The sequence below is a fragment of the Mus caroli genome, chromosome 15 (genome assembly GCF_900094665.2).
Source record: "Mus caroli chromosome 15, CAROLI_EIJ_v1.1, whole genome shotgun sequence".
NCBI classification, from domain to species: domain Eukaryota; kingdom Metazoa; phylum Chordata; class Mammalia; order Rodentia; family Muridae; genus Mus; species Mus caroli.
The window spans coordinates 94,727,871-94,741,798 of NC_034584.1; the positions used below are offsets into that span (position 1 = coordinate 94,727,871).

Sequence of the window (13,928 nt, forward strand, 5' to 3'; positions counted from 1 at the left end):
GAGACAGGGTTTCTCTGTGTAGTCGTGGCTGTCCTGGAACTCACTCTGTAGCCCAGGCTGGCCTCGAACTCAGAAATCCACCTGCCTCTGCCTCCTGAGTGCTGGGATTAAAGGCATGCGCCACCAAGCCCGGCTGGCTTTTTTTTCATGTGTTTTGCCTGGAGATGTGTGTGTGTGTGTATCACATGTTTGACTGGCATCCACGGAGATTCAAAGAGGGTGTTGAATTCTCCAGAACTGGAATTGCAGACAGTTGTGAGCCATCACGTGGGTGCTAGGAATTGAACCCAGGTTCTCTAGGAGTGCAGTCAGCGCTCTTAACCACTGAGTCACCTCTCCAGCCCCAATTTTTATTTTATTATTTCGTGTGCATGTATAGCTGTGCACCATGCGCATGCAATGCCCTGGAGGGCAGAAGTTGTTGAAGCCCCTGTAACTGAAGTTATGGGTAGAAATGTGTACTACCATGTGGGTGCAGGGATTGGAACCTGGGTCTTCTGCATGAACAGCAAGGGCTTTTAACCACTGCACCATCTCTCCAGCCCTTCTCTTCTGGCTTAAAACCTTCAGGGGAGAGATTTTTGAGTTCTGAAGCTGAAGTCTCAATACACTTCCCTAGTTAAAAGCTTTGGGTGTTCATCTTGTCTCCTTGGCCCTTAAAAGGCAGAAGGTAGGGATGATGTAGAGAGAACACCTCTCGCTGCTGGCCTTTCTGTCTCCTCTTCCTTCCATTGCCTTCCTTGGACTCTCCCTGCCTCCTTCACCCCTAGCCCCCGCCTCTGCCTCTACCCCCGAGTCACTCCTTAGTTTTAAGACGGGTGATCTATGTAAGCTGAGTCACAGGAATGGAAAAAGAAAGGGGAGCCAGATGTCCACTTCACCTCTACCTTTGCCTCCAACCCCTGCCTGCATGCCCCCTGCTTTGAAACCCTTCTGATATACATCTTTTAGTTCAAAATCTTGGGGCACCAAGCAGTAGCCACCCTGGGCAGCCCACTTTGGTCTCCAAGGCAAGCTCTATCATGGAGATGGGGGATGAGAAACAAAGAACAGGATGTTCTGAGGAGTCCGAGCATCCGCAGAGTAATTAGGACAGGAAGCCAAAGGGTAACGAGTCCCCGGGGGGCGTCTCACTCCCTGTTCGTAGATTTGGAAATCTGGTGGAGAATATTTGAGAGCTGCATATGCACACGCTGAAAAAGTGAATCCTTGAACAGGAAAGCAAAGATCTGCTTTGTTTTAGCCATAGGAAGGGATAATGCAAAAGCCATTTTTATCTGAGGAACCAGTCTTGCAGACAAAACCGATTAACATCTTAAATATAGAGATACAGAAAGATAGTCCTATACCATTTCCTAAATGTAGAGGACACCTTGTCAATGAATTCACACATAGTAAAACTAGAAAAATACTGGAACCACTGAGGCCTGCGGATGCCCCTCAGGTCATGTGCTGGCCACGGATAAGCCTGCCCACGGAGCACACGATCTCAGCATTACTGTGCTCTCTATGCTTCTGTTTGGAACATGTCATTGTTTGATTGCAAGGATTCTGTGCATTCTACTCGGCCCATTGAACAACGTCTGCACGGTAAGAGGAGGGAAGGGTTGTGCCTGACCCCAGTAATCACATCCTGTGTTCCTCTCTCAGGAATGTTCCTGGCTGATATCATTGAGAAGTACTTCGTCTCCCCGACCCTATTCCGTGTCATCCGATTGGCCCGCATCGGGCGCATCTTGCGTCTGATCAAGGGCGCCAAAGGGATCCGCACCCTGCTCTTTGCCTTAATGATGTCGCTGCCCGCCCTGTTCAACATTGGCCTCCTGCTCTTCCTGGTCATGTTCATCTTCTCCATCTTTGGGATGTCCAACTTCGCGTACGTGAAGCACGAGGCCGGCATTGATGACATGTTCAACTTCGAGACATTTGGCAACAGCATGATCTGCTTATTCCAGATCACGACCTCTGCTGGTTGGGACGGCCTACTGCTGCCAATCCTGAACCGCCCCCCTGACTGCAGCTTGGACAAGGAGCACCCAGGAAGTGGCTTCAAAGGGGACTGCGGGAACCCCTCCGTGGGCATCTTCTTCTTCGTCAGCTACATCATCATCTCCTTCCTCATCGTGGTGAACATGTACATTGCCATCATCCTGGAGAACTTCAGCGTGGCCACAGAGGAAAGCGCCGATCCTCTGAGCGAGGACGACTTCGAGACTTTCTATGAGATCTGGGAGAAGTTTGATCCTGATGCCACCCAGTTCATCGAGTACTGTAAACTGGCCGACTTTGCCGACGCCCTGGAGCATCCGCTCCGAGTACCCAAGCCCAACACCATTGAGCTCATCGCCATGGACCTGCCCATGGTGAGCGGAGATCGAATCCACTGCTTGGACATCCTTTTCGCCTTCACCAAGCGAGTCCTGGGAGACAGTGGGGAGTTGGACATCCTGCGGCAGCAGATGGAGGAGCGGTTTGTGGCGTCCAATCCTTCCAAAGTGTCTTACGAGCCTATCACCACCACTCTGCGGCGCAAGCAGGAGGAGGTGTCTGCAGTGGTCTTGCAGCGTGCCTACAGGGGACACTTGGCTAGGCGGGGCTTCATCTGCAGAAAGATCACTTCCAACAAGCTGGAGAATGGAGGCACCCACCGGGAGAAGAAGGAGAGCACCCCGTCCACAGCCTCCCTCCCCTCTTATGACAGCGTGACAAAGCCCGACAAGGAGAAGCAGCAGCGGGCAGAGGAAGGCAGGAGGGAAAGAGCCAAGAGGCAAAAAGAAGTCAGGGAGTCCAAGTGCTAGAGGAGGGGGAAAGGGAAGCTTACGCTGGCTGAACACGGGCAAGTGAAAGCTTGTTTACAAACTTCCGAATCTCACGGACACAGAGCAGCTGCGGAGATGCTGTACTGGAAGACCTATACCAAACATAGTCTGCTTACACGTGACATGGTTGCATCCTGAGCGGTGACCTGCTGGGGACAAAGGACCCTGCTCCCTGGACTCACAGATTTTTTCTATCGCTTGGGCAGACGTTACTGCATGTTCCACACTCGGTCAATGCAACTTAGGAGTAAACTTAACAGGATACAAACAGAGGCGGCTGCCGGGACCAGCAGATCGCCGCTGCAGCCAAATGGATTCTATTTTTTTTTCTTTCATTTTGTTGATTCTCAGAAGCAGAAAGCATCACTTTAAAAGTTTGTTTGTTCATGCAAACAATATTTGCATTCTTACATTAGTTAAGCTAAGCAGCAAAAAGAAACACACACACATACAGACACACAAAGACGCACACAGACACACACACACACACATTCAGCCTATGTCACTAATCGTCTGTTTCTTTAACATAACAGCATCTTCTCCACGTGGGTGGCACACGGTCTGGAGACGGTGGGGGAACAATCAGGGTTTCAGGCTGAGGAGGACTTGCTCAGGCCAATTCCAAATCTTGTGCTCGTTCAATGCGTAGAAATGACTTGCATGATGGCATGCTGTGTTCAGAAGTCATGCATGAGATCCATACACCAACAGACACTAGCAATCCTGTCCCTCGCATTGGCTCAGCCTTCGGACAGGACCCAGCCCTGCACCGTTCACTGTATTTGGAGAAATGGTAAGAGTTCCATACCGGCTGCAATCCTCTCAGTGTACGAGTCTTTCATACACCTCTGGGTAGGGAGACACAATTAACCAATTGACCACTACCAACAAAAACGACCCAACCAAACAAGCAGATGGATCCGCTGCATATACATGTTTGACAGACATCTCTGACATACAGCCATTGTCGCACATTTTGCTGCTCTGTCCAATACATGGGGAGACTCTGGCCCCGAATGGCTTGTACTATTAATGTCACTGTAAAACCAAATCCTAGGGCTAAAAAAAAAAAAAAAAAAGAAAAGAAAAAAAAGAAAAAAAAAGAAAAATACTAATAGAAAAAAGAGTTCATTTGTATCTTGCAATATCCTGATGATTGTTTAGCCTTCATCCTGGAGAACTGACCCTGGGGTAGAGATAAAAGTGCTATTTATTGTAGCATGTTACCTCTAGGGGGCCTTTGGGGGACTTACAGAAACCTTGTGGGGGGTTTGGGGTGCTTACTGCATTCAGTGTCATGTCTGTCTGCTTTTCTCCAGGCTCAGGTAGATACGGAAAGGGGTTCAGATATTCTGAACTGCCCTGTCCTGCAGAGGGGTTGTCACAAGCTCCTGGCTGCACGGTTCTTCCTACTTCTGCCATATCCCTCCAGCCAGCAGGGCTCCCCTTCCCAGCCGCTCAGGGCTGGCGAGGACACCCGTGTTGGCTGGGATATGGCTGTAGGCTCTTCCATGTGTAGAATAACGGTCTCTAGCAGGACCTGATGGAAAGACGGAGCTGCCTCTGGACGGAGCCCACTTGGTCTTGTTTCTACGACGGCTTTTGTGAGAAAGGGACTCAGTAGTAATTCTTTAGGGTGTCACAGCTTCCCCCTGGCCTTTCCTTTCAGCTCACCTTGCTTTCTGCTTAGTGGCCTGCCCGCTGTTGTTCGGGGACGGCTTCTAGAGGGGCATCATATCTTCCATCCCATCCCCCACTTTACAGAAGACAGTTCTTAGCCCAGGGTGTCTCGGCTGACCACAAGGTCTCAAAGCCAAGATGCTGCACTTGAATGCCAGAAAGTCTCTCTGAGCCAAATCAACACAAACCCTTCCTGAGCATAGTGTGGAGGGAAGCGAGGGGCCCATCCGTAGACACGTCAGACGCACCAGTCCGCCTTGCAGTAGAAGCACTTTGGATGTAATCTCACAGTCCACCTGACTAGTTTTGCATAGAACAAACCACAGCCAGTCAGTGAGCAGAGCTTTCTATCTTCTTGGACCGGTAGACACTGTCCAACTCTCCCAGCTCAGAGAGAGTGTCTGTGTCACCACAGCTAGGACAATTCTAGAGCGCCACCTGCAGGCAACATCGCAAACAGCACAAAACAGGAGCTGACCTGTGGTTATTCTTTTTAAGAGAATTATAAATACTGTAATATATAATTTTATTTTATTGGCATGCCTTTTTGTAAATACAAATTACTAACTTATTAAATAGGAAATGGCTTCTGGCTTACGCCATTGTCATGGTTATTTTTATTTTTTTATACTTTCCTTTCTTCTTAGAATTTAGAAGCTGTCAGCCAATGTATACCCCTAACCAGACAGACAGACAAAAAATTTTTTATTGCTAATGGTCTTTTCCAAAACAACAAAAAATATATATATTTTTGTTCCAATGTGCAATAAATTCTAACCACTTCTATGCAAGATTTGGCTAAACTCAATCATTGTTCTTAGATCTTGAGATGGGCAACAGCTATTTGATCCTGCTAGGAACACCAAGCGCCATGCTAGTAATGTTCAGCTATTAGATCTGACCCTCTTCCCCCAGCTCCTGACCCAGCCCAGCAGGCTGTGCCTCAGTTTCTCACACCCTCCAACAGCCTCGCAGGGAAGAAGCCACCTCCGACTCCGCTTGCTCTAACTTTCACTCTGATCAGACCTCTCCCAGCAATGCCCCTCACCTTCCATCTCTCCACCCAGCCACTCTCTGCCTGCCTCGCTCTCTCTGTCCCGCTCCATGATCCTTTCTTGTGAACCACACCATCACCAGCAGTTCACACCCGCAGTTAACAGGCATCGAACCTTAAAGAATCAGCTACAGCAGTTTTTGGTTGGTTTGGTTTTGTTTTGCGTCCTCATTGCGTGAGCAAGTGGCAGGGCTTTGCCAAATATTCATGAAGCCTGTCAAAGAGCGGCAGCAGCCAGTACCACTGCACATATATATATAGATATATAAATATAATATAAATATTTATTTTTTTGTAGCCGGGTCCTTGGTGCAGTATTTATATTCCACGATCCTCCTTTAAAAATAATAATAATAATAATAAAAAGGACAAAAAAGCAAAAAGTCATGTGATGCTGTTCATTTAAAACGCAGAGCCAAAGCCCCTGAGCAGTAGTCGCCATGACTACTGGTTGTGTGAAAACACTTCCTTCTTCCTTAACTTCCCTGTGGCTTAGGGTGAGAGGCTGGGAGTCACAGGGCAGAGGGTGGGAGCAGGAAAGCCGAGTCGGAGTGATCTGCTCTCACCATCTGGAAATGAGCCACTTGGGCATCTGAAGCTTCGCACAGAGACACAAGCTCCCCCTCAGGGCCCCTGAAGCAACATAGAGTGCCCAACGGGCTTCTCTCATCACCACAACCCACGTAAACTGTAAGAGTCCCATAGTGTGCTAGTGAGTGCATGGAGCCTGACGCCGCCCTAAACGACACCAGACACCTGATCTTTAGAAAAGTAAATCACTATTAGCCGAAAGGAAACAAAATTTACAAAACAAACAAACAAAAAATATGGCCCTTTTTTACCACACAAGGGAAGCCTGTCTTGCTGTGTGTCTGTGTTTGACTTTTCAGTTGTTGAGGTCTGGGAACTGGGACCCTGGAGCTTTGGGGAAGGAGAAAGGAAAACAGAGCCCCCCACCCCAATTCTAAGTAGGTACTGCAGAGAAAAGCCAGGTCCTGACCCCCCAGGTCCCTGCTTACTGATTGCATGTGGCATTACCCCTTAGACTGGACCCCCCTCCCTCACCGTTCCCACCCAGCAGAGCCCCCCAGAGATGACTTCAACCAACCTAGCTGGTCTGGCCTTACTTCTGCCTTGTTCGTGGTTATGATTTAAGAAAGAAAGAAAAAAAAAAAACCTCTCCTGACCCCCACCCCCCAAGGCTAGCGCAAGCACGCTGCCCGGCAGCTTCCAGTCCACCAGCTCGTGCTGGCCCTGCCTTCCATCCACTCCCATTATCAGACCGGCAGACGGGCTGTCCCCTTCACATTTGTGCAGGGGAGGGGCCACCCCTCGGGGACATCCCTCTCCAGGCCATGTCTCCTGGTCTAGGAACACTCAGGAGGATCTTGAAGTGCCCACTCTAGTCCACTCTAGTAGCTGAACTGGAGAGAGTCGGCTGGTAGGTCAGTCCCTGTCCTTGTCCCTCAGCTCCAGCCTCCAGGCCTTCTGTGGAGGTGAAATTGCCATGGGTCAGGACGTGGTGACCTGAACCCTGGGCATCTTCTGGAACGATGCCTCTTTCTTTTCTCAGATGTTGCCCAAAGTTTTGCAAAAAGCTTCGTTCATTTTCAGGTACTCCCCCGCCCCCTAAAGAATTAGCTGCTGTCAGTCAGCCAGGGGGTCAGGAGAAGAGGAAGTCTGGGTTCAGAGGTCAAGACTTGCACCCCGGCCTGTGCTTCTTGCCTCTTCTCAAGACTGCCAAGATTTCCTCCATTAAAACACTCCTGAGGCACCCCTGCCCCTGACCCCACTGCTGTTTGCTGTACATAGAGGCTAAGTGGGGTGAAGTGGGCAGGCGTGCACATGTATGTGTGTGTGTGTGTGAAGAATGTACATAGGTAAAGGGGAGCGTGGTCCAGTGGTTCCAGAAGAGGGACAGAACTGTGTTCCATCCCTAGCTTGACCACTGGCTCGCTGTGTGGCCTTGGGCAAGTCACTTAACCTCTCTGTGCCTCAGTTTCCCCATCTGTAAAATGGGGGTAATAATACTGACCTACCTCACAGGGGTGTTGTGAGGCTTTAACTAGATGTTTTGTAAAGCGTTCTGAGATACAGAGACAAAGGCGCCAGGGAAGGGCAAAGTATTCTTTGGACTTGAGGAAGAGGAACTAGTACCATAAACGCTGCTATTCTGAGAGCCATTTTAAACTGCACTGCTCCACCCCCCCGCTTCTCATCACCAGGACAGCAGGTGGAGAAATGTCTTTCCTTGCACTTGCTTCTGGGGTTTGTGATTCTTCTGATTTTTCCCCTTGCTGTATCTCCTTCCTTACCCCTCCACTCGTTCCCTGTTCTGTTACTGCGGAAATGGCAGAAATGCTTGAGAAATGAGAATGTATAAGTGGATTGGAAGTTTATAGTCTGGATTTTCAATTTTACTTTGTACTGTACATCTTTTTACTTTAGAATTTGCAATAAAGGGTTACGTCAATCTTGTTTTCAACTCTCCTCTTGGAATGGCCTGTCATTCAGTCATGGCTCTCTCTCTCTCCAGGCCCCTAACTCTAGGATTCCCTGGCAACAGACACTCCGGGGTTTGCTTTCCAGGTGGGGCTGACTCGTCCCTCAGAGGTGGGTGGGACAGTGGCTAGTAAGCTTTGCCCGAATGACTGAGTGGTGCTACGCGCGCGCGCGCGCGGCCTTGCAAGTCACACAGCTCCGGTTCAAGAGGCCAACTGTGCCTCTAAGGAGTAGGGAGCAGTTTCCTGGCACGCAGCAGACAAACGAGAGTATCCAAAAGCAGGGGCACGCGGGCGCTGGGCAACGCTGGGGACCTCGGGCCGGCTCCCGCGCCCCCACTTCCATCCAAGCAGCCACAGACTGCTCCCTCCTCCGCTTTAGGAAACTTTATAGCGGCGCGCCGCCGTCAAGCGGTTCACGGCGACGGGCAGAGGGGCAAGGGAGGCTGCGGCGCCCAGGACCGAGGCAGGAGCGGCTCCGTTTCCCAGCTGCAGGGCGTCCGAGCCGGCCTGGGCCGGGAGGCGGCGGCCTGGCCGCGGGCACGAGGCCACGCCGGGTCGCCGTCGCGGTTGTCGCCGGTGATCCACAGCGTGAGCACGGTGATCAGCGCCCCGGTGCATAGCGCTCCCAGGAAGCCGGCAAGGAGGCCGAGCGCCAGCGGCCCCACCCAGGCTGAGAGGCTGCGCGTGTACGGGGGCTGCGGCAGGCGCTCCATGATCAGATCCAGCTTGTCCCAGTCAGGCGCGGGGGCGGCGGCGCGGCGAGCACGCGGAGCCGGGGCAGGGACTGTGGCGGGACCTTGGCGGGAATTGGGGGCGGGACCGGGGGCGGGACCTGGGACGGGACCCGGGACGGGGGCGGGGACCGGGACCGGGACGGGGGCGGGGACCGGGACCGGCGCCCGGGCTGGGGCCAGGAGTTGCTGCAGGTAATTCGCGCCGGTCCTCCGCAGCTGCAGCGTCGCCTGCTGGTGGAGGTTCTTGGCCAGCTCCCGTGCCACATCCGGGCGGCCACTGCGCCGTAGGGCTCGGGCCACGCGGTCCCACGACAGGGACGGAGCCTGAGCGGCCAACCAGGTTGCCAGCGCCTCGCGGCAGCGGTCAGAAACCTCACTGGACTCGGACGTGCCCTCCCTCTCCTCCGAAGCCTGCGCGGTTGTGGCCCGCTGCGGCTCTCCCACCGAGTCCTGCGCCCTGAGCGAGGGTGTGGGTGGCTCGGGCGTTGCCCGCCGGTCCGCAGATAGCCGGACCAGCTCCGCTGCCGCTCGCCGCTGTTGTCCCACCGAGTCCTGTGCCCCAAGCCGGGGTGCGGGTGGCTCGGGCGTCGCCAGCAAGTCCTCAGATAACCGGGCCAGCTCCTGGTCCATGTCGGGCTCGGGTACCTCAAGGAGTGAACGAAAGTGGTTGCACTCCTCGGGGGTCAGCAGTTCCGCCAGGCGGACTGCTGCGTGGGGGCCCATGGCGTCCAGCGCGCTCGTGAGGGGCAGCAACCCATTACAGAGGGCCAGGATCAGCGCCCACACCATGGCTCGGCCTGAGGGAGGGGCTCCGAATGCCGAGGCTCTGTTGCAAGACTGGAGATTGTGGCGTAGAGGCGAGGAACTTTCGTGGAAAGCTGAACGCTCTAGGCAGAGACAACTCAGCTACCAGGGGTGGGGGTGGGACACAGATCTGACCATTCAGGGTCCAGAGGAACAAGGTTCCCAGCAGCCCTCCTTCCCCCACCCCCGCAGCTCCCCATTCCCACCCCCCTCCACCTCATGGAGGGCAGGAACTAGTGACCCAACCCACAGCAATGGCTGTGGAACTGGGTAGGAATCTGGACCTTATATTGAAGTGCCCACTCTAACCCCACTGATACCCCAACCTTTTATAATTCATTTACCACCCTTCGCCCTCTAACAGAAGCCCTGGACCCTCTGCTCACTATCAGCGTCCATATTCAGCCAAGGTCTCCCGTGCCTGGTTGTTAGCCTGCTAGCACGTACGGCTGCTAGTCTAAACCCTCATCTTAAGTCTGAGCAAATTCCCAGTTCCCCCCATCCATACACTGGGCTCACACTATCTCACATCATTTCCCAAGGTGGCTTGACTGTGGGCCCTACTGTCTCATCCCTTCTGGGAGCCACACACAAGCACAATCAACACACACATACCCCAGGCCCCCTCTCACACCCAACACACTGCTGTTAGATCTTTTTACTGCCCTGTCCATGAGAAGGAAGTCTCCACATTGCCCCAACAGTGACCAGTACCTAAGTCTCAGGAAAGGCCCGTTGACTGCCTGTGTGAATTTTTGTGAACCAGTCCCCTATCCACAGCTACCTACACACCTGTAAGCCGAGGCTTCATTGTAGTGTACCAGGCCTTAAGGGTAGCGTAGTCTCGCCTGACTCCTCTAACCTCAGGTCTCCACAATCCTGCCTCCACTTTATGCTCTTGTGACAAATATGAATGGTGCCAAGAATACTCTCTCCAGCCTCCACGTTTTGCTGGCCTCTAGCCCTCCTACCTGGGAAGGTTCCTAACTTGTCATTTGTGACTACTCCCCCCTTCCCCTCCCCACTCTGTGTGGTGTGGAGCCCTTGTGTGTGCATCAGTACAGGCCTGAGGCAAACCTGCTCTATCCCTTCCCTCCCTACTAAAAGTCAGACTCTCTCAGTTGAATCCAGAGTTCACTGATAGGGTTAGCCCAGCTAGCCATCTTACGCTGAGGGAGCACCTAGTTCTGCCTTCCAAAGGGCTGGAATTGCTGAGTTGCCCCAGCGATGCAGCTTTGCTTGGGTGCTGGGGATCCGAACTCTGACCCTCACCCTTGCATGGTACTGCACCCGTTGAACCATTTCCCCAGCTCTCTTGGGCATTCTTAAGAGAAGCCATGTGTCCTTCAGTGCGTCCCTCCAATGAGTGCCAGAGATTCTAGGGTCTACTCGCCGCCAAGTTCCAGGTGACTGTGTCACCATCAAACAAGTGTGTCAGCCATGAGAAGACTCCTAGGGCCCTTCCCCCAGCACCCGTACCTTGTTTTTATAGTTACACATGCTCTGTTTGGGAGACTGTCCCCACTGTGAATTCTCAGGGGTACCCTTGGCAATTTGGGGAGGTGGTTTGATTTGGCATTCCCACGATGTCTTCAAAGGCTAGGTACATGGCAAACTGCGGGAGAGCTTATCTGGACCGCCAAAGACCAAGAGGTTATCACTCTTTGAATCCTGGAAATACATGCATTTGTCTCTCCCCCCAGAGGCTGCTTCTGGTGTTGCCTCTGTGAACCTGTAGTGAGCCCTAAGAGGGAGCCAAGTATACTGTTCCCTTAGCCCATGGTACATTTTTAAGAGTCCAGCTATGTGTGGCAGGCAAGGACCTGTTAGTGGGTCCCAGCCTCTCCACAGAACTTTTAAACGATGTCCCTAATTTTTCTGTGGCAGTATTTTCCCTGTCCAATTACATTAAAATATTAGTGCAGCAGGAGGCATGTGATTGGACAGGGGAAAGGGAGGCAGCCTGAAGCGTTGCAGGGACAGAGAGCGACTCAGAGGAGGAGAGGGAAAAAAAAACAAGATGGAGGACAGACAGGAAGAAGATCCTGAACCAGCGTGGCTTTGAATAGCCACAGGTAGATATGATACCATAAAGGAAAGAATAATTGGGATCGCTTGTCTAATCTAGGTGGCAGCTTGTAACATTATCGATTGGCCCTGAAATTATTGTGTGGGCATCTTGTGAGCTGAGAATTTATTGATACGTAAATCCGACTCCTTAATTATAAGCTTCTAGAGTTTTGTTTCTACCGGGTTGCTGGGTGTTGTGGAGGCTGACCGTGGGGTGGACAGTCGTTGCATGGGGCTGGCATAGCAGCGAAGGTAACTCGGGAGCTCTGGCCCTGACGGAGAGTTGGAGGGCAGAGAGTAAGTGGTTGGAGCTCAGGAACTTTGTGGTTTCTTTTCTTTCTCTCTTTTTTTCTTTTCTTTCTTTCCTCCTCCTTCTCCTCCTCCTCCTCCTCCTCCTTCTTTTATTATTTCCCGCAACATTTTTCCACCTCCCAGCTTCTTACCGTGAGTGATAATCAGGACTGAACGGCAGGGTGGAAATGGGCAAAGGATCTCATGTGGCCTGCAGGACTGGGCTTCAGATGTCTCCAAACCTTGCCCTCCACCCTGTGGAAGACAAATATGACCCTCATCATGCTCACCCAGGGCTACTGCCCTGCTCTTGGGAGCCCCAAGGAACAGAAACACTCAGAGCCACAGCCAAGAGAGTGACAGACCTGAGTAGCCGACACTCCCCATATCCCACTACCCACAAGAAATCCTCTGGATGCCACACATCATAACTTTAATACTGTGTAATATCTTCTTTTAAAATACAGTGTCTTCTGAGGTAGACAGGCCACAACTGCAGAACATCATCAGATAGGAGATAAATATGTCCATGTACAACACACAGCAAAATGAGGTAGAAATGGGTTACAACTGAGAGAGGATCCCAACCCAATGTTAGCAGAGGGAGTGGAGGGCCGGCGTGCCCTCCCCTGCGCTCCATCCCTGGATTCTTTGGTATGCCCCCCAACATTGCTAGGGCTAGACCCGCCCTGCCATCCTGCCCCATGCTCATGAGGTAGGTGCTGCAGCCGGGGGCTGTCTTCTTGTGCAAAGCTTCCAAACCGGGAACAGAAAGAGCCCAGCAAAGGAAGTGTGGGGACCCTAGCGGTGGGTCCATGTACTTCTAACCCCCCCCCCACTTTCCTGCCCTGTACCCCCACCCCCACCCCAGACCTGAGAGAACTCCCTTACTCCAGGCCCCACCGAGGATCATCTGCAGTATCACCCTGGGTCACTTGCTCTGAAGCATCAAGCCCTGTACTTGGTCGGCTGGCTCCAGAGAGTGGCTTGGAGAGAACAAGGATGAAGGAGACACAGTAGCTCTCCTGTTCACACTCCTCACACCTGCCCTCAGCACCCTGCCCCTGCTCCTGCCATGTCTCTCGTGGTATTCTCGGCATCCAGAACGTGAAGGAACGTGAAGGGATCTAGGAGCTGTAGGGGCAAGGGGTAGGGGGGCTAAGGTGGGACAAAGATAGGGGGTGTACCTTCTTTGCACCAAAGAGTGTGAAATGGCCTGAGGGGACCAAAGAGCCTTATCAAGAGAAGGAGCAGGAGGGATGTGGTTTGCAGAGAAGTCTGGACTAACGTCACAGGAAAGCACTAATACACAGAGACACAGAACCTTTTTCAGGGCAGTGCTCTGCCTCGTCACAGGGTGCCTGGCTCCTAGTAGTCAATGTTATATCCAGCCAGACTTGTGGCTAGACCATGGTCACGCCAGAGGAAATCCTCTTAGCCTGTTATTGAGCACCTCTGACAGAACCTGCTTCCAATCAGATGGCCTGAGAACCTTCTGCCTGGCTGAATGGACAAGAGCACCCCAACTCTCTGTAAGGTTCACAGACCACCGGAAGCTGAGGACTGGGGCCCACGGAGGAGAATGGCAAGAAGGCAGCAAGCAGCACCCTCTGGAGCCTCTGCCCCGATCCTCTTGCTTGCAAGCTGGACCTGGGGAGGAAGCCCTTAGATACATTCTGCGTCTATCCCAGGGACAGCAGTCTGGGGCTTGTGTCTGGTCTTTTCTCATTAGCCCCAAATCTCTCTGGCCTGGGAGAATCTGCTCCCCAGGGACGGGGTTGGGGGTAACAGGAGAGCAGCCAAACTCTAACATTCTTTCTGAGGTCAGTTTCTTCCTGAGTTGTCAAAATAAAACGAAAAACAGCAAATCCTACACATCTTACAAAAATAAGAGGCCTAAAATATTAAGCAATCTACATTTCTGGGACTTCCCCTCAAAAATGAACAAACCAAAAAGGGAAACAAAAGCCTT

The 13,928-nt window shown here is 52.3% G+C and overlaps 2 protein-coding genes across 3 annotated transcripts in view; one reads left to right on the forward strand and one right to left on the reverse strand.

Annotated features, from left to right (window-relative positions):
• Positions 1–3,927, forward strand: part of Scn8a (sodium voltage-gated channel alpha subunit 8) — a 170,548-nt gene extending 166,621 nt beyond the window's left edge. For both annotated transcript variants that reach the window (XM_029469723.1, XM_029469724.1), the window contains exon 27: positions 1,651–3,927. In XM_029469723.1, the coding sequence (XP_029325583.1) occupies positions 1,651–2,798 (1,148 nt within the window). In that variant the 3' untranslated portion in view covers positions 2,799–3,927. The remainder of the gene's footprint in view (positions 1–1,650) is intronic.
• A 4,543-nt stretch (positions 3,928–8,470) lies between these two features.
• On the reverse strand, positions 8,471–9,580 carry LOC115029395 (uncharacterized protein C12orf81-like). The gene has a single exon (XM_029469528.1). It carries the CDS (start codon positions 9,578–9,580, stop codon positions 8,471–8,473), a length of 1,110 nt encoding a protein of 369 aa, XP_029325388.1.
• Positions 9,581–13,928: the final 4,348 nt, after the last annotated feature.

Bases quoted from the DNA above. Each gene is read 5' to 3' on its own strand.
- LOC115029395 (XM_029469528.1), bottom strand. From the start codon at position 9,580: ATGGTGTGGGCGCTGATCCTGGCCCTCTGTAATGGGTTGCTGCCCCTC.